Below are 24,217 nucleotides of genomic sequence, written 5' to 3'. Positions count from 1 at the left end.
CAATCCAGCCCTTCTGGAACGGTAACAAATACACTAAAAACATGTCAACATGTTGCCTCACCCCACCTCTCACACACCTGTAAAAGGATGGGTTCTGAAGCTGGAAGCTTTTCCACATCACTGCATCTTTTGTTGGAATGATTCGGTTTCTGTGAATAAAATCAATCCATACATATTGTCTTCAGCTATGTGTACTGTTGGGGTGGGGAAGGGAAGGAAACAATAGCTAGGTTTAGAGGGGTTGGGTTTTTTTGTTGGTTTGGTTTTTGAGACAAGCAGTATCAGCTCAGAGTACAGAGTTTACATATGTCCACTGTATAAAGAGCCTCTGCTGTGGATGGATGGGGAAATGCTTTAATTCTCCTTTCCGTATATGCTGTAAATACGGTTGCACTCTTTCTGAATGCAGAAAGCAACAGCAGAATCTCACTGCACAAACAAGGCAGAAGAGATTTAGGACAGACTGAGAGAGAGAGCAGTTAGAGTCTGGCAATTTTTCCACTGGGAGCTGGTTTCCTGATTGACTGCCAGCTCAGTCAGTCATGCTGCCTACCTCATGTCCAATTGCCCTGTGAAAAAGGGAAGAGGAAAAAATACAAGCAGCAATTGGATTTGATGAAAAATGACTACAATTAAAACATGACTAGGCTACCAAGATAAGACTAGTAGAATCAGAAAACTAGAAGAACAGGCTAGCTTGAAGAAGATAAACCAGAACAATACGCATAAATAAAAACACTGGGATTATTCTCTATCTTAAGTCAAGGAAGGGTTACAGAACTTCTGCCATTCCTTGGAAGAGAGGAAATGACACCCTCTCTGTTGGCAGCACTGACAAGGAAGTTACCACTATTAACACAGAGCAACACAGTTAATAGTAAAGTAAAAATTATAAGAGGCAAATAAATGAGGAGAAGAAAGACTTGCTAACAAGTTGCAAGATGAACTGGAAGCAGATATTTTTCAGGAGAGTCTCAGTTATATCCTGACTATTGTTGCAGTGTCAATATTCCCATTGCAGCAGCCAAGTTTCTAATAAACTCTTACCTGCTGGGAGCAATTCAGTTTGTGAGAAATCGCCACAAGCTTTGCCTCTGAGGCACGGCAGACAGCGCAGCCATCACCCTCCAGCGCTACGCTGTTCACTAGGACAAAGCTGGAAAACACCAGGGAGCGGGCAAAGAGAAGGGAAGTGGGGAGGACAGAAAAGCATTTGCTGTTCATGCACACATGTGAGATAAAGTTTATTTTATAACTTTATGTTCCAAAGTTGGACACAGCTCAGCAAAAGAGCAGAACGTAACAGCTCCCGAAATCACGCGCTATAAATCCTCTTTTGAGTATCCATACTGTAGCTGTTTCTCTACCTGGTATAGGCTGCTTTATAATAAGTTGTTAATTAATTAGGTTGCACAATATACTGTATGTTATGCTTCACCTTTACACTTCAATTTTTTTTTAATATTATAATGGATACTTAAGTGATACGCTACTGGAATGTTAGAAGCCCGCTAAGCTGAATTCTGAGGGAAAGGAAAACTTGCTTCTCTGGCCACACACATTTTAGATATGAGAGACATCCTTTTAGACATTCAGGTCTGAAAAGCAGAACAGCACTGCATTTGGCAGGCTACCCTGAACAAACTTAGTTTCATACTTTGCGGTGTCTCACACAGAAAATGGGATTTTATTTGTTATAGAAAAATATTTCCCTGTAGCTTTCAAATCAGCTTTGAACTTCGACCGCAAGACTCATACGTGTTTAGTCACTCATTCAGGACTCAAGGAAGACACATATTCCCAGTTCAATTCAATACATTTCACAGACATAAATGAGCTGAATGCTTCCACTTGAGATATTGGTCAAAGCCCAAAATAAAGAATTTTGGTTTTATCAAATTAAGCTGCCTTTATACCACAATTTTGTTATACAATACTTTATCCAGGAACATTTTATTAATAATACAGCACGTTTCAGTTAAAGAATATGATACTAAACATGCAATCTGCTACTGGATGCAAGAATTCTGCTGTGCTGCTTTATCAAAGGGGATGTGGAGATATTCCTTAATAACTCTTTTTTAAAACAGCTGGAAGATGTATCTAGAGGACTCCACATCTGCATTATAAATATTAGCATTATACTGAGCATTCATGGATCTCACAGATCTTCCTAAAAAAGACGCACAATTTCTAGACCTGTTCTGAAAATTTTTAATGTTGGCTTAATTCAGAGGACCAGTGTAAACCTGCAGGTTTTTGCGTTTTATACTTGCATGAGTGATTATAACCTGATGGCATACATGCCAAATGCAGAGTGGCAATGGATTTTCCCTTCATATATCTGAGGTTTAAAGGCAAATGCCTTTCCACAAACCCACTGTTGCTTTCCCTCATCAGATTCCTGCGTGGTATCTAAACAACAAAAGGGCACACGACAGACAACTGCAGCCACAGACACACAGCTGTGAGAAACCAGCGCTGTAACAAGGACTGCTCTAAGCCAAAACCAGCTTGTGCATTATTACCCCACCCTGTGGAAGAACTGTGGACAAGCAACTGCTATGTTCCCAAATTCCTCAAACAGGAGTTAAGTTCTGCAGACTAAATAAGTTATTAAAATTAATGAAACTCTTAACATGTAAGCGCAGAGGGGGTTTGTTTGTGTTTCTTTACTGAATCCTATTCTTCCGTTATGTTTACAGCCATGGGTCATTACCAACTGCAAGGAAGTAAAAAGGCAAACCACAGAATTTGATTCTGACTCCCCAGTACTTTTCCATTTAAAAGGAAATTGTTACAATTTACCTAGCTCAAAGTACAGCTTCCACTCCATATCAAACTACAGGTTAGGACAAAGTGTTCTGCGTTTAACATATCATAGGCTAGATACAAAGTTTAAAAAAAAAAAAAAAAAAAAAAAAAGGCTTTAAGTTAAGCATTCCCATACTATTTCATTAGAAATTCCATTTCCAGTTTTTCCAGTTCTCATCACTTGGGTCTCCTAGCTCAGTAGTCACTACTCTAAACAATGAAAAAAAAAAATTAAATGTACTCACTTTATTCCTTTTCGAGTTATTAGCTTTCCTGAAGTAAAGTTGAAAACCTTCTCAAATCGATTTACCTTGTAAGTAGTCATTCTGTGTCACAGAGCAAAAACACAACTGAGGTAAGAAACTGGCATTGTAAATCATCTGACTCAGTTGCTTTACAGTTTGTAGACCACTCATGCAGCTTGCTGCACCATCATCTCGACCACATACTCATTCAGCAGACTCACGGGGAGGCTCTGACACCATCATGTACTCTGTCCCAGTCGCATCAGCGTAAGCACAGCCGTCCTACAGAAGTACAGCAGAGCGAGCGCACTTACACTACTCTGTGCTGACATACCAGGAACGGGAATACGCTCAGACTAAATACTTCTCAGACAAAGAGGCCCAACGCAAGAAAAAGTGGCTTCAAGGCTTCTCTGCCAATGCAGAAAGACCAGCTCTGAACAACTTCACGTTCATGCTTCTCTGCGTGTAAGTGGCTTGAAACCTGTTCTAAAATTTATTCCTAGGGTACGTTGTGCACAGACGGATACCTTTTAAGGTCTTGCTCTAAATTACAATTCCTTCTGATGTGGTTATGATCAAAAACTTTCCATATAACCACACAAGAGGTCACTCAAACACAAAACCAAGTTACTGTATGCATGCTGACGTTTCATTCTTGGCACTTGCGCACTCCTTTCACTGACAAGACTTACTCATAATGAAATCCGATGTCATGATTCCCAGCGACAACCACTAGCTCAGTAGAAACTGGATACTTGAACATTTTACGAAATCTCCTGACATCATCTGCCCACGCCTGCATGAAAAAACAAATGGAGAAATTAATGCCGTGCGACTGTATCAAAGAGGACCGCTAGTATATAATACAGAAGCATACAATGAGATGGTCACATTTTTTAAGTTTTACACGAGGGGTAAAAGTGTCAAGATACTACCAAAAATAAAGAACTATCACAAATTTCAACTTGTTTCTAAAACACTAGAAACGTCTACCAGTAGGACAGTTGTAGCAATATTAAACAAAGACTTGCATACCTAGTCTGCTTGCATCTGTCATCCATTTCCTTCAAGAAATCCTCATTTTTTAGATTAAGAGAGCTGTTGATGTCATACCTGAGGTGAGCTCCATTTTCCTTCATCAAAGACATCTCCCAGAATAAAAACAATATCTGGCTGCAGTAACCATAAGGCAGTTTGGAAAGATCTCTCCATTTGCCACTCCCTGAAAGAAAAAGACAGACCCAGTAATCGCTGCCTCACTTCTGAAACCTCAACTCTGAGTACACGAACGCAGCCTGGCAGGAATGCAAAGATGGCACCAAAAGTACTAATATGAAATTCAAATTAAATACTTAGAAATCACATTTAAGCACAGTAGGTGCATCTTACCTGGTGGATAATTACACCACAACACAATCATGACCAACTCAGGCAAAAAGTAATACCAGTTTGACTATTTTGATTCATTACAATTCCATTAAACAGCAATTAATTAGAACAGTGAATTATTGCACATTTTACTCCATTATTTCTGCAGCAAAAGTTTATAATGTTTGTATCATAGTAGAATTAGTACTTTCTTTCAGCAGTCTGCTTTTTTTTTTTGGACTAACAGAAACAACATGGCTTTGTAGGAATAGTATTGGATTATCTTTGGCTTTAAATGTGATTTTGCCTCCGATTCTTCTACTACAGAGACAAACTTCTAGCAGCTCCCTTATCTCTGCAATTAAAGGTATTAACAATTGGGACATCCAAGTCATCGGGCTCATTTTTAAGGCATTCTATAAATAGTTACATACTGGAAAAGACTATCTGACCCCTCGAAAATACGCGGGCATCTACACCCACATACTACCTGGACATTCAAGATTACACTGCCGCAGTACGTCCCATTCATTCCCTTTCAACACTGGCTTATTATCCAGCACGGATCCAGATAGGGGAGTCAGAGTCAGCATGTACACTTCTTACAAGTACAACATCATTGGTTTTAAACATCTGTCCCATGAGCTACTACTAAAAACTCTAAAATCAGGATAGAGATTATTTAAAAAAAAAAAAATATTACCTTCTTAGCTTATCCAGCCAATGTCCTTTGATTTCACCAAGTAGGTGAGTATCAGCTAAAATTATGGCCTTTAGGACTGAAGCTGAAGTCTCTTTTTTACCCATATGAGCTCCACCTTTTACTTCCGGCCATCGACATTGAAAAATTACCACATAATAAATTAAAAATTCACAGTATATTAACACTGAGCTGATAAAGCACACAAGTTTCAGCAGGAAAAAGAGCCTCTTCTTCAAAGGAAGATTCTTCACAGTAGTTGAGCTAAAACTCAGCATGGCAGTACCAGCATAAGACTCTCTCCCAGTGGCTCAGTTCTCCTCTCTCAGGTGAAAGTGGTAGGGGCTACTCAAACGATCACATTGGCCTTTGTATCAGTACAAAATCTCTGTGGAGAAAACACAAAATAAAATATTCATGAAGCCAGCATTCCCTGTGAAAAGCTACCATGTAAGGGCTACAGTGTTAGCTTCCTGTCACCCTGAAAGATTTGGAAATACGTAACGGACCTAAAAAGCAAAGCTGGTCTTCTCCTTCAGGTACACAGATGGCCATGCCACTGAGCACAGAACTGCACTCTCCCCCCTACCAGGACCAAGGCAACCAGTTTAAAGCCAGCCAAGATCTTGGTGCACCATGGTTTTTTTTAAAAACTATACAGTAAAAACATTGTGAGTACAAGTCAAAGGTAGGTAAAGACAGAGCTTAGCTGGAACAGCAGCAAAAAGTATCCATTAGGATCCATATCATCCCAGCCACTTGCAATGCCACGTGCAACCACTTTCTGGCACAAGCCACAGAACATGACTACAGCAAATCAATGCAATTACCACCTTTAATGCAGCCTGTTGTAATAATCTCCAAGAACCAAAAGCAATTTACTATCCCAGGACAAGTTTACTGGAGCTTTCCAGGAACACAGGCACAGACACATGACTAGTTAACTGACGCTGCTTCATTTCTAACAAGGGGAAAATAAGAAACATCTAAGCCTCAGAAACAGAAACTGCCCTACAGATGAAGACAAGTGTAGGAAAATAAGCCTAAATTGGTAAATTTACTGTATTTACTGATTTATTCCACCCTGGATAGTTTGCAACCCAGAGACGGAACTTACTCCTTTTGAAACTACAATATTGGTTTCTGACAATTTAAAGCCTAATCGAAAACAAATGTCTTCACACTGATAAGCCACAGCTGTAACAGAGCTCATTGATTGTTTCACTTTTTTACAGGCCTCTAAAGAAACTCATTATTCCTGGTTTAACAAGGAAACACCCACACTTTCACAGTTCTGTTTCTTCCACAGACCTTGGCAGAAACATTTTTCCAGTGTAAGTGCCGACAAGAAACAAGCATCCCACCTGAGAAAACGGAGACACTAGCCCTTACTTTCAAGTAAAATCACTCAGGTTCCACACACAACCTCTCAGCGTTTCCGTCTGAAGAGCACCACACGTCTGAAAGCCTCACTTTTTAAAGGGAAACAGTGCAGCATGGTCACAGTAAAAGGGATTCCGGGAGAGCTGTAAAGATGTTACTTCACATGCTCATGAACAAGCCTCTAGATAAATCCATAAAGAAAACTCTTGTGCCTCATCCAAGAATGGGATTGCAATTTTGCTTTCTGCAATAGAAAAATTCTAACACAGCACTAATATCCAGGATGTCAGCAATGACTGAACACAGTATTTGGACACTGATGAGCTGCCAGTGTTCATTTGAACGGACTAAATCTGTTTAGAACTGTGAATACTCAGAACCTTTGAACACTTAGATCCTAAATATTAGGAACACTAGGAAAAAATTACAGAACCACATGCAATTAGTGAATCTTTTTCTAAAATCCTGCTCTCAGTTACATGCAGAACACAGAACAGAACTTAAATTGCCTTACTGCCCTATGCCCTAGCCCATTTGATTGATGTGTCATGGAAATCGAAAACTGACATGTGGTTATTACCTTATTTTTCCAACTCAAACCTCTATTTGATAATAGCCACTTATTTTCAAACACGAGCTTCCCCTATCACCACTACAAAGTACTTATTCAAGACAACGAACCATTACTCTGCATCACATGACATTTCTAATATGTATTATTTAACGTTAGCATGACTAATACTTAATTGCATGCAATTCAGCTCTATCTAAACTTAGTTTAGCATGAGAAAGCCACTGGCCAGACGTCACAATTTCACAAGACGGAGGAATTACACATAAAGGCTGATTAACTTGTTTAATATTAATCTCATCTGCACTTTAACTAGCAATAAAAATCAACAAGATCTTGTTTGTACATCTCATAACAAGGCAAGATTAAAGCAGAAATGTCTGTTCAACAGACACAGCAACAAGGACAAAAGACAGGTAAATTCTTAACTAAGCACACAAATTCATACGACCTTACCCCGCCTCTACTCCAGAATATGGAAGTAGACTTTGGTAATCCTAGATAGTGTCTTCTTCCAACAAAAATGGTACTAATTTGAACAGAAAATGCCAGTAAGTTGTTTAACTTGCATTAGGCATGCCAAAAAAACCCTCCAAACTGTAAAAACAAAAAAACCCTATGATTCTTCTTGCTCAAAACCTACACAAAGCTTAAAACAAATAAACCCTGTCATTTTGCTATCAATATCTATGCATCCTCTAGAAGTTTTTCATTACATTATTTTTCACACATAAAATTTCTTTGGAAGCTGTCCAAATAGCTACAAAGCTGCAGCAAAAAGCCAGTGTTACAGATCAGTGAAAAAAAAAAAAAATAATAATCACATCTTCAGAAGTGAAATGATCCCATCAAATGCAAAAAATAAAAAAAATTTAAAAAATACATCTCAAAACCTGCAATTAGTACAAAAATAAAAATATCTTCAAGGCAAAACTGCCATTTTCAAAAGTAACAAGCAGCAACTGACACAATCAAAACCATAGTCGGTCATTTCTACACATACTCCCTGTGCCAGCGTTTCTGCTGCTAGCTGTTACTGTACTGGGAGTTGTGCCACAGATGTGGAAGATGCCAGAGGTATCCCATCTGCACCCTACATTTCTAGCTCTCCTGATAAGCGACAGAAAAAAAGAAAAGAGGAAAAAAAAAATAATTACAGAAAGTCAGTGATGCAGAATGATCTGAAAGACAACTCTTACACTGGCTGACAGAAATCCCTGCCTACCGCGCCCTGCCACCTGCCAGCCCACGGCTGCTCGCAGCCCAGCTGAACTGTTTGCTCAGGAGTGTGGCTGCGCATCCCTGTGCGCCAAAGTAAAAGCGGTTTAACCGGAAACCAAGCACATGCAGCAGTATTCTGAACCTCACATACGGGCACCGGAGGACCAGAGACCCACATCCTCTCACACGTGATGGCAAGGTCAAAAACAATGCTGTCAGACTGCACACACGCTGCAAGATGGAGCTGTGGTTCAACATGTCGCTGTACCACACATTGCTGCTACTCCTCCTTGAATGGCTGATTATTAAGGTTAGACTAGAATCTGCTTCCTTACTAGAGCTTGAGGATCTCAGTTACAAGAAAAGACTGGAAGATTTCTCACTGTTTCTAGCTCTAAACGTATGGGAGTGGCCTGATGCAAAACTGTTTTCTAAAAGTTTAAAAGCTCGTCATAAAGGTGAGATCAATATTTTCATCATTAATTCCTTTCAATTGTTTGGGCTGAGAAAATACCCTATAATGGAAAACTGATCTTCAGTAGCTGGCAAACAGCAAAATTCTGCCAGTCACGACAATTTTGTATTCAGTCAATGTACATATTCTTTAGGCAGGGGAGAAATAACCTCAAAGTTTTTCTCATATACATGTTTTAAGACCCACTCTGCACAACATTAAAAAATCAGCCTGTGGATGAGGACTATTACAGATTTACTTAATAATGTCACCAAAGTTTAAACACGCCAGTAGGGGAAAAAAATGCTGAAGTGACTAGCGTTAAAAAAAAAAAGAAAAGTTTGATGCTTTCCCTCTCCAATATTAATGTTTGTTTTGCTTACTAACAAATATTGGATACATTTTTACACTTAAAATACTTCCATCATACACACTATTCTTCCTATTTTCATCCATTAAGTTTACCGGCAACACCAACTTGCATCACTCCTCTTTCCCTTTTCCATCTCAGTTCAGAACATTATCCAGCTTTAATTTACAACTGAGCCAAAAACAAAACAAGGGAAACCTGACAAGATGGTCTACAGCCAGACCAGGAAACAAGTAGTTCTGGAGCTTGACCCTCTCTCTTACTTCATGAATTCATAATTCTGAACATCTTGTATGCTTTGAGGCCAATTTATTAATTAATTTACAACTACATAAAACTGTCCTAACAATAAAGTGGGATGTAAGAATCCTAATCCTACTCCTAGTCCTATCCCTAATGAGCGTGCAAATATTTTTATTAAGCTGAAGACACTGTATTAGGTTATAAGCAAGCTCAGTATTTCTAACTTTGTGATAAAGTTTTCACTCAGTTCTCCCATCGCAGTGTCACAAAGGTACAGACTCACCACCTTCAGATAAAGATAGTTCTATAATGTAACCATGTTAAACTTTTGTGAAATGTAGTTACAAACCAGTTCAGGTTCAAATCTCACAAGGTTTCCTTTCTGCAAAATACAGTTACAACTGGGCGTTGCCTCTCTCTCTCTCTCTCCGAAACAAGGTGACATTTCTACCTCTGCACTCCAGTTTCCTTTCAGCACTTCAAATATCAGAGCTCTTCAAATACATCAGTCTTCAATCAAAAAAGAGCTTCTGATGACTTCTTGTTTTCATACTGCAAGACAACTCTCTGACCCATCTTTCTGAACACACTCTTTCCAATTCTAAACGCTAAATCCTTCCTGCATCCACAAAATTCAACTTATTATTGTGGTTAAAGAAAAACTGCAAGCAGGGATTTTGCATTTTTCTTTTAAGAAATCACTTAGTAATAATTTAGTGATTTATAGAATGAATTTCTACCTGCATTGGCACATCCTTCGGGCTGAAATTTATAAAGACTGACAAATCTACAGATCTACTTTGAACTTAAAATCTAGTCGAGTTTACAGAAAAGGATAAATTGGGAGATTATTCAAATTAAAATACAAAGATTTTATCATATTCCCCTAAACACCCATAATCACTCCTGCAATGAATGTATTTTACAAGTGTGAAAGACAGAGGTTTTGAAACTTAGTTGAAGTTATACAGACAATAGTTTATTTAAAAACCATATAAACAAAAATCAAAGGCACAAAATACAAACACATGTCAGAGCAGCTTGTCATATTGAGATCATACGATTGAATCCATAAGATTATAAAAATGTGGTACTACATAAGCCATGGTTTAAGTCTTGCAGTAAGTATAAAAAAAAAATGTGGAAAATCTATTTGCCATTAAATTAATCAGTAGTTACAATGTGCTGTAAAAGGAAGTCCATAAATTACACTGATTTGTTTCAAGCACTTTTCATACTGATTATTGAGTTTCACAGATTCCTGTACAGCATGCTTTAGATCTTCAATCTCTTCAAAAAAATCCTAGAAAAACCCAAAAACATTCACCTTACAGTTTCTTTCAAAGACATTCTCAGTAAGAGCTAGTCAGCATTTCAGTTGTTCCGAAGTTCAAAGCTACTTTTTACATTTTTATTAATATACAGCTGAGTTATGCAAACACAGCTACGGCAAGACACAGCAATCAACTATAACCTTATGTAATAATTTAAAACTTTGCCCTGAAAACACAACGCAAGCAGAATTCAAGTTATGTTAGAGCCTGAAATATAGAGTAACAATAGGAAAGATGAATTAAGACAAGGAAAAAAAATGATGATTTTTCAGAAAGCTACAGAATGACAGTCCAAAATGACAAGGGAATAATGTCAAACTCATCTGTGCAAAAACATAGCTATACGTGCTGAAGTCAGCCAGTAGCAGATAACACACCATTAACTCTGAAGACCTGAAAGTTTCAAGATTATAAAAAAGGGACAGCAAGCAAGGAGAGAAATGAGGAGAGTAAACTAAGGAGGATGATGTCAGCATTTGAAGAAGACAATACTAAAGAGTTTAAGGTGGAAAAATGGACCGTATTTAGACCTAGAAAGATATCAAATATTCAGATTTTAACTGCTTTGTAAATTGCTAGTATCTGTTTAGAACTTTAAGTACAACTACATTTTGTCAATGAATGTTCTATTTCAGAATATGATCTATTATTTATGACTAAGTTAAAAAGTTTGATTTTCATATTCAAAAGGATAAGATCTACGATGCATTAAACTTGACAGAGTCTAAAATGGATAACACTATCCAACAGGTTCAACCGGCTCAGGTAAAAGCAATTTACAACAAAAGAGGGAATGAAAAAGAGCAATATGTGAGGCTACACAGAACGTAGACAGTGCAATAAGAAAGTAATAAAAAACCAAGTCTTGTTGAACTTATTCTTTCATAATTATACTATCCCAGAATGCATAACTTAGTAAGTAGTTCTAGCTATACCTAATTGAACTAGGAGATAAATTCAGCTTCAAAGAAATAAACTTATTTTATTAAAAATATTGATGGCCGATAGCTTAAATGGAACTGTGTTTTCTTCAGCTCCTGCAACTCAAGTCTATTGAGCAATTCTCATCCTTTGTAAGGGAAGTCAGAAATTGATGAGAAATACAAGGACAGCAAGCACAGTGTAATCGCCCAAGACTGGATTTCACCAACCTTTGAAAGTCCTATCTACCAGAGTAACACTGTATCTACCTACATCCATCTATAGTCAACATATTCTCCTACCTATTCTGTTGACTTTTTTATTTAATGAACAGCTACATACATCTTAAATAATGTATAGTGTATTAAAACTACCGAAAAAAGGGTCCCTGACAAAAAGCCATAACCTCAGATTTCTGTATTTCTCTTCTGAATGATGAAACTTTCAGCCACGAGTAGTCCCTAACTCCCAGACACGGGGAATCCAGAAGTCACCCTGGCTCAACGTTCTTCAAGTTTCGCATCTAATGAACTATCATCATGTTTTACTGCTACCCCTGTAATGAAAGCTAGCATAATATTACTCAGCTTGTGAAAGAGGATTGCAAGATAAGGAAACAGATTCTCAAAAAAAAAAAAAAAAAAAAAAATCCAAAACAAGATTTGAAGAATAAGGAAAAAAAAAATTAAAGAAATGTGTTGCTGAAAACAAAATCTTAGGTCAGTATATTAAACTGAGTCTTCTACAGCTAGATAAGATCTCTTCATCTTCTCACATAATTTTAAGAATTATCAAATTTTCACTTTCACTTTCTACATCTAGCAGTCTGTCAAGAAAACTTCAAAGCCCTCCTCTCTGCCCTCCCTAAGCTTAGAGTTCTGTCAGAGGCATAAGTTCAATATATTTCAGTTCAAGAGAAATAGCTTTCCTCCCAGCAACATCATGAAAAAAACATTTTTATTATCTCTACAAATGTCTGTTGGAAGGAATTAAGACTGTTACCAGAAGTTAAAATCTTAACAACCTGAGGCAAATAATCTCCCATAAAGAAAACCAAACTCCACAAACATTTTTTTAGAAAAGGTTAAAAAAAAAAAATCCACAGCTTTTTAAAACAAATTAAAAAAAAATAATTGCATTATTCCTCTTCTTTAGCCAAGCAGTACTGTAGGACATTAATGCTTCAAGGAGCCATTCATTTCCATTTCTTTCTCAGAATGCTACAAATTGATTTTTTTAATATATTTTGCTTGATAACAGCATATGTTCAGCCTAAAGATAATATTCAGTTCAGGCAGAAAAGCTAGTTTTTCAAAAAATCACCTATTCTTAAACTTGTCCTAAAATAAATTACCTTGTCTAATCCGGCTAATTCATTTTTTAGTGCTCTCCTTTCTGTTGACAATTTTTTATTTTCTTTCTTCAGCTTTTTAATCTCCTTCAACAACAGCGCTATATTCAAAGAAAAAAGATACAGACTTCAACCATTACAGTCAACCTCCCCCTCATATGAATCATATTACAGCTAAAAAGCTGCCTACGTTCTGTGATATTAGAAAATTACAGTTCTGCTTTTTCAAGTACCTTTTTCATAACGTTATTTATTCTTAAGAATCAGTCCAGCACCCTCCCAGGTACTATGAAAGGTAACAGGATCTGTCAATTGGATAATCTGAATCTGCCAGATTCTTAAAATGTGGGATTACTTTACTTAAAAATCCACAAAACATACATCACATGCCTTGACTACCTTTTTCTGACTTACAAGAGGGTCACATCAGCCCTTGCTGACAGCACATTTCCTGAAAATTATGCCTACATTATATAATTTCTTCAATCTCTTTTTTATGCTTTGAAATGGAACAGGATTGCGGATTTACTTAGATGAGGAAGAACATGCTGAAACCAGTATTGTCTGGGTTTGTCTCACATTTTAAGGCTAAAATGTTTTTGGTTTTTTTTGGTCTGTCAGTGCCTGAAAACCAAAGAATTCTATCCATAACCAAATCTATTCTATGGTTCTATGAATGGAGCAGCAAACATTATCACTAGGAGATCTGCACAGATACAGCTTACGAGAATAAATAATAAATAGCCATGCACTCCTACTCATGATTACACCAACACACCAATTTCAGAAAAAGAGAAAAGCAGCAAACACTTATTTTTATCACAAACAAATGTGTGGCTGGATCCATAGACAGGACATTGATTACGAAATGCCATTTTTACACAACAGGTTTTCAAAAATGAAAAACATTTTAGATACTGCTGGACGAAGCAGAAGAAATAACCTAGAGCGTGCCTTCGGATAAGAAATGAAATGCATCCTCTGTGACGGGCATATTGGAAGGAACATCATCAGAATTAACTATACCATTACCTAAATATTCACTGCAACAGGATTCCTTCTTTTTAGACACGTTGCTGCGAGACGTTACTTCTCCTTCTGGGGTTCGACTTCTTTTTCCAGAAACAGCATAGGTTTTCCAGGAAACCTTTTTACATTCCAGTTGCTGAATTCTTTGCCTCTGTTCTTGAAGATTATGCTCTAGCTCTTGAATTTTAATCTGTCAAGAAACTAATTTTTTTTTAAAATGCATAGAAAAAACACAGTTCAACTGAATACAACTGGAAATACACCCTGAATGCAAACCTAGAGCTTTCAATTGCTGACTTAAAAGTACATTCATCCAAAGTGTCTGAAAGGAGAAAAAGATACAGCAAGTGAAGTTTTGCCTACATCAAAAGTGTTTTTAAAAAATCTGTTACTGAGTACATGCTCACAAGACATTATAAATGCCCATGCATGATGATAGTAAACCTTTCCACCCCATAAAGCATACGTTTATGGCAGCAATTGCCAACTTCTAAGAAAAAGTACATATAATGCAAATCATAATGAATATTAATGCACAAGCAAATGAAGCACATGTTCCAGACTCCTAGGAAGAAATTCATTAGACGGGTGAGCTGTAATGCTCAATCAAGGTCTAAAGAAGCCACACGCACTTAAAGCTTCTTGAACCACTCTTGGCCATGCAACCCTACCTGTGCTCCAGTTATGATGCCAGTCCCTTTGCACAGCCAGTCAACAGATCCTGCTACCTGACAGAAGACTACTTGCTTTCATTTGGTTAGCTTACTGCTGGATTTCTGAAATAAATCAGCTCATGACACATACTGAAAAATATCAGGGCTGGTGCAAGAGAGGTCAGAAGGTGCATATGCAGTTGGAAGGAGAGGTAGGTGGGTAAGTAAAGAAAAAAGGAAGGAAAGAAGAGATAGCTTTCAGTTACAGACATACCAGTGACAGAGTTCACCTTGAAAGGGAACTACAGACTACCTTTCACTATCTCAGCAGCACGGGAAACAAAAATAAGTATAAAAAGAAAAACATGGTCTCATTTTACAAACGTAATAACTACTTTTCAGCCTCCCTAAAAGCTTATGTTTGGCTATTTGATACCATCTCCCACAAATTCTACTTACAGTGAGATTTTTAATTGCTTCACTTTGCTCCTGGTTTGTTTTGATTTCTTTAATGTAACGTTTCTGTAGATCATTATACATCTGAAGAAGTCTAAAACAGAAGAAATGCATAAACTGCAGCAAAATATGAAAGCCAACAAAATGTGTATCCTTTATCATAAAAGTATTACACATGCCCCATAAAGATCACTTGGACCGTACTTGTACTGTAGAGATTTGTAACAGATATATTTAAGATGGGTATAAATGAAGTGTGACCAGCAACACAAGAAAGAGAAAGCACCAGAAAAAAAAACAGTGAAGTGGGAGTTAAAAGAACGGTCTGTATCGATGGCAAAGAATCCCTCTCGCTCAGCCAGACTGAGGACTTTGTTGTTTTTGTCCAGCCCACACGAGCATACTCTGATTAAACCTCAGTACAAATAACTCATTGATGGAAGACAGGAGGGTGGCCACGAGTTTGCAGCATGTCACATAGATCATTCCTCTCCTCACTAGCATAACAGAAACAGCAAAAGACTGCTCCTAAAAGATATTATAAAGTTTGTCCAAGAAACTAGTTTCTTGCCACTAATCGAGAACCCACGACAAGGACTCATGAGGCAGTATCCCCAGCATTCTCTTGCGGCACCCAAGCAGCCCTGGCCAGATCACTCACACACACACACCACATTGCTTCCAAGTGTGTAGACACGAGGATATGAGTGAATGAAATCGATAAGAAAATGAGTGTGAGTGGGTAAAAACCATGTAAAATAAACAGATTTGGGATATTAACTTCCCTTTTGATATTATCTTTCATCAAGTTCTGTTACACTAATTTCCTACAGCATGTCACAGCATTCAGTCTAGATAGATCAGGTCCATAATGCAACTGACGAACGTGAACTAACATTTTCCCTGTTTTATTTGGAATTTGGGTAAGAGCCAGCATTCATGCAAAGTCATGACTGCACACCACAAGCAGGATGAGTGATACCAGTACAGAACAGCTTTGTAAAATAATATACAGGTAGACGTGAGGGAAAAAAAAAAAATCTAAGTCAGTTTATTTAAGTGCAACAAAGTAGGTCCAGCACTAGATTCAAAGAATAACTTAGACTTTTTCAACATAAGCATCTAATTAGGTATTCAATTTAAGCCCAGAGCTAGACTCTCAGCTTTTCTATGTCATTCACAAAGAGAGTCTGGTACACTGTAAAGGTATTTTAAAGAAAAGAAAGAAAAACTAAAAATGAGCCTTCTACAGCCACCTAAAGGAAACAATAAAAACAGGATGCTTGAATCAAGAGCAGTAAAGACTGCCTCTAACTTCATGAGATCCACAGCCCACTTCTGTAAGTGGACAAAAAGCAGCCTTTGAAAGAACAAAGCAGCCTATTTTTAAAAAATTAAGTCATAGAGGGACAGACCAACATTCTATGTAGCATGCCCAGTTGTTAAAATGCTTCAACATACATTTCCTTAAATTTAAAAAAAAAAAAAATCTATCTTTTCTATCAAAAAAGCAGTTACTATAGTTTATTTCTAGCATTAATTGGCAAACTACAGTAAGTAGTGTCTTACTTCTAACATAAATTAGACTGAAAAGTAGAATTACTTCTGTGGCTTATTTGAAAACAGAACTAGCCTATAAATTGTATATATACATAAAATTGAGCTATAAAAATGAACTAAGAAAGCTCCTAGAAAATGAAATTACATAATTCTAGGTTAAAAACACACAAAATAGATCAAGTGTGCACACATATCTGATGGAGCTTCCTTAGCTCATTCAATTTTTCTCAGTGAAAGATTTGAGAAATAAATCCATTTTGTTCTTTGTTTCGTGATATTTTCAAGTTTAATCTAAGATTTAGTATTTGCTTTTAAAATGCAAATAACATCATTTTCTATTGTTTCAAATGCTGAAAGCAGCTTCCATAGCAGTTAACCAAAATTCAACTGAATTAACCATGAACAACATACTTTATTCTAGAGAGAAGAATGTTTAATTCTGTGAAGAACCAATTTCCAATAACTCACCCGACACTGTCACTCTCTAGATTAACATCCTTGCTGTATCCACCCTTATGCCACAAGCGGGGTTCTGTTTGAACTTGAACACTTAATTGAAACAAACACAACAGCTTAATAAAATTAGATTTTACAATTTTAATTGGATCAAGCAAAGCAACTGAAAAATGCTCAATTACTTTTCAGTCTGACTTGACAATAGAGGTTTCCACGCAAGATCATAAATACACCAAAATTTAAATTTGAAAATTTTTTGCAAACAGGTACTTAAATCCTAGCAAGACACCCTTCAAAACACTAGTACCAGAGTTTTTCAGGTCCTAAGGTCCCAGTTTCCAAATCTTTTTAAACAACATTGATGCAATTTAACTGTCTTACTAGTGTTTGTTGGCAAAATAGTCTAAAACTTTATGCAGTCAGACAGAGAAGGCATGTTGCCTAGGCAGAGGTATTACTTATTGATATTGAAATTGTTTCTTTCAGTACAACGAATTTTGTCCAAGTTGCCTCAGCCATCCTTTTTCCCTTTATGCATCTCCATCATTCTCCATCCCCGCTACTCTGTTCACAGACAGCCCCTCAAAACACACAGAACAGCTAAGGCCTAGTTCATCTGACAAATAAATAATAAGGTACTAGTCCTAAAATATTGCACTTGATACAAAAAGAAATATTTGACAATTCTTACTCTCTGCTTGTGACATAGTCATGCATTAACTGCTGCAGATGCAATTTCTCCTGGATCTGACCCAGATTATTTTCTAGTTCCTTATTTTTTACGTGTAGTTTTTTCAGTTTCTTGACTAACTGTTCATTTTCATCACTGAGCTGAAAAGGAAGAGAATTAAAAAACAAAAACCAAGCAACATCTTCACATCAAGTATTAATTAAGCTGATAACATTTCAGATTTAAATTATTTCCCAGAAGTTCTATTATGTTGATGGTGAACTACATAAATATTTAAAGGAAAATGGCAGAAAAAAATAATTGGCTTCAAGCTTTATGAACAACTGGCAAAGAACAGCTTCTTTAACATCTATATTAAAGGGTTCTAATGTAACTTTGTAATTTATTAGTTAATAAGATGGCAAATTGGTTTTGTATTTAAAAAAAAAAAACCACAAAGAGACAAAATATACAAGTGTTCGGTTGTACTTCTAAATTCTAGCTCTGCAACTAAGCTTGTACTTATTTTTGGTTTCACCTCACTGAAGCTGAAAGACAGCCACGTTAGCAGAGCTCCTTGCACATTTGCTGAACCTCGCCCAGCAGTATATAACGACGCCTGTCACCCAAAACGCACCAAATGCGACTATCGTGCCCTAACCCACGGGGTATTAAGTAAAACCGATGCCATCGACCGATATTCAGTCAAGAGAAGGAAAGGCAACCGTAAGCTGCTGTAAGCGTGAGTTCTGGCCCTGAAGGTAAAGGCAAACGCGGCCGAGCCGAAAGCGCCGTGCCCGAGCGTTCCTGGGCGCTCTCGCCAGGCCAGGCCAGGCCAGGCCGGGACGGAAGGACCTTCTGCGGGGCTACCGAGAGCCAGGGCCTGCCCCGGACGCACGGACGGGAGGCTGCCCCGCGGGCCGGCACCGCCACGGGCCCACTCACTTGGAGGCACCTGTGGACGGCGGGCAGGGCCATGGCGCCGGGAGCCCCGGGAGGGGCCGGGGCCCGCTCGGGCCCTCTTTCAAACGCACCCGCCGCCCCGGGGGGACCGCGCAGTGGAAGGCCCCCGCCAGGCTGCCCTACCCACTGCCTGCCAGGGCCTCACGGCTCTCGGGCAGGCGCCTTGGCAAACAAAGCTCATCCGGATAGGCTCCGAGCAGTGGACGTCATAGGTGAGCGCCCGTACTCCGCCAAGGGCCCTAGCTACTGCCCCTCTGTTGCCACGGAAACGGCAAGGGCAGCGCCCGCCGCTCCACCCGGCGCCGGGGCCTCCCCGCCCGGGAGGGGCACGGCCGGGCCGCCAGGCAGGCGGGGCCCAGCGCGGCGGCCGCCTGAGCAGCGAGCGCCCCGCGGCGGGCACTGCGGCGGCTGCGGAGGGCTGGCACCGGAGCTGTGGGTGCTCCGGAATCAGCCTTACCGCGGCTGTGAACCTCGGCCTGCGCAGCCGGAGTGATAACGCCCAGTCTCGGCTTGTCTCTTGGCAACTGCCGTCGGTTTTATTCGCAATTTTATTTTCTGCGGCTAATAGAATACCGCTGGTTCGGGATCTGCGTGGACACCTTTGTACGGCAACACGCACCAAGTCAGGCACCTCTGCAAAAGCGTATTCTGCCCGTCCCGCTCCCGGCACAACGCGGGCCGCGGCGCAGGCTGTTCCAGTGACGTCCACCCAGGCAGGAGAGAGCAGCAGGCCTGGTACTGCTGCTACCCAGCGCGGGGGGGGTGTATCCTTAGTGTTTGTGGTACTTGGTGTTACTGCTCTTTGCTGGGGTTTGTCTTTGGTTTTGTTGGGTTTTTTGTTTGTTTGTTTTTGGGGTTTTTTTTGTATTTTGCATGTATTTTTGGCAGACCAGGCTGGAGAGCATACAGGCAGGAGAAAAGCGTTCCAGCTCCATGAGAGACGGAACCTTACAGATAACATACCAACAGGAGGCACTCAGCAGCCACAAGAGGCCACAAGGTGCCTCACCAGCCACCCATCACAGCAAGACCGACCCAAAGCACTGATTACTGCCTCCTGGTCTCAGGAGCCTTTATTATTGGCAGCTCAAAACCTTTTCTGTTTGTCTCTCATTCTCCAAATCTCAAATCTAAGTCTTCTTTTGTTCTCTGCATCTCCTGCCTTTGCATAACATGTTGCCTCTCTTGTTACTTACGGCCCATTGCATGTTGCCATCTCTTTTTTTGGTGTAAAATGTTGCCAGATGCCACCTGCCCCTCCATCTTGACCATGCAGCCCACCTGATTGTAAAGCCTGGCAATTTTTGCAAGGAACCATTAGTGCCTTGGAAGAGAGTGGGGAGATGACAGCAGCTCACTACTGCCGACTGTGGGTTTACAACTTACCTAACACATGGTACAAGACACATCAGGCTGCAAATGGGAACTGTAACTGTAATCAGATTAAGGTGTGCACCTCTAACTCCAGGGCACAACCCCAGCATCTCTCCTCCTTCACCATCAACCCCGATCAGGCCATCACTCATCTGGCCAACTCCTCGTACTTCACACAGGGGTCACAGTACAAGGCAAAAGCTGCTGCGCTGAGATCCAAACTGGGAGGCTGTTAAGTCTGAGGGCGCATGGGAGGGCACAACACGCCCATGCTGTTAACTGCTGCCAGAAATCCATTCTCTCTGTGAAGATTTCTGTATTGGTTCCACAATTGCAGAAGGAGCCACACAACACTGCTAACTCTTGGGGCCCATGATGAGTCACCTTGTCCCTAAATAGCCTGGCGATAAAATTGCTACTTTAATCAGCAACTAACATTGAATAAATTAGCAACTGACAGTTCATAGTATTAAAACCAGGAAGTCACTTCTTGCTAAAAATACAGCTGGGTGTAACTAGCTACAGAAGCAGTAAAAAAAAAAAAAATTAAAAAAAAAAATAGGAGGTATAATACCAGCCAGCAACGCCATGGTGCTGCAGAAAAAAAGGGAGATCTCATTTTCAGACGGAGTAACAATATCCTGAGAGGTAATTACTCAGTTCTGTTCTGTTTCATTCAGCACAAACAAGATCTCAAGTGAGGTCTTGAGGAGTCTAGAAAATGAGAATAAAAATTACATGAGGAAGAAAATACAGTGTATCTGGAAGGGTTGATATAACTGTTTCTTTAGTCTAGAAAAGAGAGACTGCCAAGAATAATTTTAACTAACTTTGTCTTTATCTGGTTATGGCAAAGGACGGAAATAACTGTTACCCATGTCCTCTAGAAGAGGAAGAGCAGAAATAAAGTTACTTTCCAACAGAGGTTATTTCAGTTGGATGACAGGGAAAATTTTCTTAGTACCAAAGAAGAGAAATACACCTAGCTCTCCCTCACTGTTTTAACAAACAGATCAGAGAACAATCAGGCATGACTTTGGATACAGGTATATCTAATACACACAGCATGCTGGCATACAGTAAGTAGACAAAAAGATCATTTTAAAGCCCCTTTTAGGTCAACATTTCAACGATTCTATGTTATTAATTTAGAAGAGAACACGCTCCAATAGAATCATATTTCTGAGTTTATGCAGAACTTTATAACATGACTACTTCAGAAGTAAGTTTTCAAGTGACAAAGGGAAGCTGTAGTATAAGGCACGGTGGTGGAGAAAGATCAGAACAGTGGAATCCAGCACACCTTATATTCCAGTATCTCACTGCAGACAGTATGAGTAGGATAACAATTTTTTCCTCAATACTGGCAGTGTCAAGAGTAGTCATAATTGCTGAATACCATACAGGGCAAGACCACTTGAATATCAAGGAATAATATTTTATAAAGAATGTGCAAGGCCTGATAGGACTTACATTCCTATGGTACCCAGGTGTTTGGTTTGGTTTTGGTTTGTTTTTTCGTTTAGCAGAGAAAACAAGCCCACAATATATCTTGGGTCATTCTCAGATGCGACATCTGCAGAGCCTGTTTCCCTAGCTCTTCTACAAACACAACAACTAGTTCTGGGCACACTGCTGCTCTCCTGCTTACCCAGGAGCTCACAACAATGCAGTAGCTATGCATAGCTTTTAAGACACAAGTATTTTCAGAACTCAAAAATTGTAACCGGTAGAACATTTTCTCTATCCTACAGACTGGAAAATGACACACAGAAAAAATGGGAAATGAGCCAACAGAGCTAAAAGGGAAACAAGAATACTCGATTTCTGACCTAGAAACTGAGCCACGCAGCCTCCCTCTGTCCTGCTTTTCCATGGCTGGCACAGGAATTGAAGGAAGACAGAGGAAGCAGACAACAGCCAGGTTTCTCAACTATGCAGCTACAAGGAGTTTGTGCAAGATTCAGATTTTATCAAACAAGTGCTGATCCAAATGACACAAAAACAAACCCCTGCTTGTATCTTCAACTCTTGGAAAAAGCTGCAGATGAAGCTCTTGTAGGTTTTATCATGCAAATTATGATCAAACACTTTCAAAAGTGATCATTGAGTCTGAGTGGCTCCATTTCAAAATTAGCATCCGTTCTTCCAAATTAAAAATACTCAACAGGTCTGTAAAAATGGCCCAAGGCTGGGTAGCACTGGACATCAGATACAGAAGCACCCAAATACTGAAAGATGATGTTAGCCTGCATGTATACACAAACCCCAGTTTATACAAATGAGAAAAGACTTTTGTGTGCTTGATTAGGAAACATGTTAATTTTCCAGGGATAGTAACAATATGTGATTTCTTTTAAACTTCTCTGTGGCAGTAAACGTATGAAAATGCCACTAAGATATTTACTTTCCACTGTAGACAATTACAGCAGAAGCATTTCCCTGCACTGTTATTCATTTGAATAACAACTGAATTTGGTGAATATTTTCTTCTTTCCTCGCATTTCTCTTTCTAACTCAGCTTGGTATGAACAAATTAGTGTGCTGGCACACACGAATGAGAATGTCATCGATTCCAGCGGTGCTACTTACTGCCAAACAGCAGGAATGTGACCCATAGCATTTTTTTTTCTCAGCTACATGTGCAGCAAAATAATTGATTTGTCAGAAAATATATGAGCATGGGATTACTTCATGCAACCCTACAATAACTCCAAGTATAGCCTTTTTTCCACACAGATTAAAGGGCAGTATGTGTCCTTTCAACCCTCAGAGACCTACTATCCTCATGAAATTTTCCAGGAATTAAAATTCTCCTGTGAAAACCTACATGCCTTTGTAAAAACACATACAAATTTCACCTGGCCCAAATTAATTTCTCTTTTATTCCAGTCACCAGCTGTGTCAGTAACGATCCTGAGTCCCTTTCAGGGCTGAAGATGGCAAGGCTCATGCAGTCTTTCTGCCCATTCCGTTCATTGGCACAATCGATGCTGCCAATCTCACAGACAAACACCAGTTGAAAAATCATGGACCAATCTCAAACAAAATGGCCAACATAGGAAAAAGGCCCTTTCTCCATCTTGTTTTGAGCTTGTGTCAGAAAATAATAATCCCATTTGTGTTCAGGAGCCTTTCCTGAAACAGGGAGAAGTAGTCTGGCTTTCGTGAGCCTTGGCACAACCGCAGAGGACAACTAAATGCAAATGTTCAGAATTCGGTTCAAAACATGAACATTTCCTGCATATCAAGACAAAAAGCACCAAAGCCTGATTGGATTTAAGATGACTGTTTGCAGAACTAGAAACAACAAATCTTTTCTTATAATATGTAAAAATAAGAGGAAATCAATTTAATCTTAAAGCTGACCAAACCAGAAGCAATATTAAACCAAATTAGGCTACAGCCTCAGCCACTGACAGAACCTCTGTATCACCTTCTCTGATAGAAACATCCAGTTATAATACTAGTTGGGGGGGGGGGGGGCGTATTATTTTCAGTGGATACTGTTCAAAAAACAATACTGGCACGCATGTGGCAGAGACAGTCTGCCACTTCTCCCTTCAAGGCCAGGGAAAAAGACCTTTACCACATATTATTCTACACCCACAGATATGGTCTACGAAAAAGAGTAACAGCTTGGGAATATATTGCCTTGTCCACAGAACTCCCTTCAGAGAAGAAAAACATCTCTCAGTGGAGAATGAAAGACTCTTGCACCCCAGGAAAGCTCTTGCAGCCATACCTCCTGAAAGGGAAATTTTCCCAGGATGATAGAGCCACAGTCTGAAAACTCCAGAAAACACTGGAGGATGCCATTTTACCAGTAGAGCTGTCTGTCAGACCTTGAAGCCAAAAATTGTGATTTCCACATTAATCAACCTCGAGGGTAGATCTGAAGGGAGACTCCTGCACTGCATGTTTGAGACTATCTCTTGGTTAGTTTCTGGCAGGAGGGAAAATGCAGACGGTGTCCAACCAGCGATCCCTGGGCTTTCTGGACATAGAGAAGAAAGGTCGTCAGAATATGACTCTGCATGACAGAAATGGAACACAAGAAATATCTAATACACCACCT

The 24,217-nt window shown here is 39.3% G+C and overlaps 2 protein-coding genes across 7 annotated transcripts in view; both read right to left on the bottom strand.

Annotated features, from left to right (window-relative positions):
• Positions 1–24,217, bottom strand: part of MPPE1 (metallophosphoesterase 1) — a 31,497-nt gene that overhangs the window by 2,931 nt on the left and 4,349 nt on the right. Inside the window, exons 2-7 of the mRNA XM_086740606.1 lie at positions 5,134–5,518; positions 4,176–4,284; positions 3,755–3,858; positions 3,060–3,140; positions 1,048–1,156; positions 78–149 (exon numbers count right to left, since the gene is read on the bottom strand). Coding sequence (XP_086596732.1) covers positions 78–149; positions 1,048–1,156; positions 3,060–3,140; positions 3,755–3,858; positions 4,176–4,284; positions 5,134–5,408 — 750 coding nt within the window. The 5' untranslated portion in view covers positions 5,409–5,518. The remainder of the gene's footprint in view (positions 1–77; positions 150–1,047; positions 1,157–3,059; positions 3,141–3,754; positions 3,859–4,175; positions 4,285–5,133; positions 5,519–24,217) is intronic.
• On the bottom strand, positions 10,330–18,958 carry LOC147601745 (uncharacterized). 6 transcript variants are annotated; one of them, XM_086740609.1, is made up of 7 exons: positions 18,464–18,955; positions 17,824–17,963; positions 17,145–17,225; positions 15,120–15,210; positions 14,011–14,197; positions 12,982–13,079; positions 10,330–10,675 (listed from the first exon to the last, which is right to left on the bottom strand). In XM_086740609.1, the coding sequence occupies exons 1-7, from the start codon at positions 18,491–18,493 to the stop codon at positions 10,541–10,543; spliced, it is 762 nt and encodes a 253-aa protein (XP_086596735.1). In that variant the 5' UTR covers positions 18,494–18,955; the 3' UTR covers positions 10,330–10,540. The 6 variants fall into 6 exon arrangements, with proteins under 6 accessions (XP_086596735.1, XP_086596734.1, XP_086596737.1 ...); XM_086740608.1 differs by having other exon boundaries at positions 18,748–18,955; XM_086740611.1 differs by having other exon boundaries at positions 18,468–18,954.

Source organism: Chlamydotis macqueenii, chromosome 2 (genome assembly GCF_036417535.1).
Source record: "Chlamydotis macqueenii isolate bChlMac1 chromosome 2, bChlMac1.mat, whole genome shotgun sequence".
Classification (NCBI taxonomy): domain Eukaryota; kingdom Metazoa; phylum Chordata; class Aves; order Otidiformes; family Otididae; genus Chlamydotis; species Chlamydotis macqueenii.
This window is presented reverse-complemented; position numbering and strand designations above follow the sequence as displayed.

Coding starts and splice junctions, on each gene's coding strand:
- LOC147601745 (XM_086740608.1), bottom strand. CDS start 18,780: ATGGCCCTGCCCGCCGTCCACAGGTGCCTCCAA. Junction 17,964..18,747: donor CCGTCCACAGGTGCCTCCAA/GTGAGTGGGCCC, acceptor CTTCCTTTTCAG/CTCAGTGATGAAAATGAACA. Junction 10,676..12,981: donor AATTAGCCGGATTAGACAAG/GTAATTTATTTT, acceptor GGGTTTTTCTAG/GATTTTTTTGAAGAGATTGA.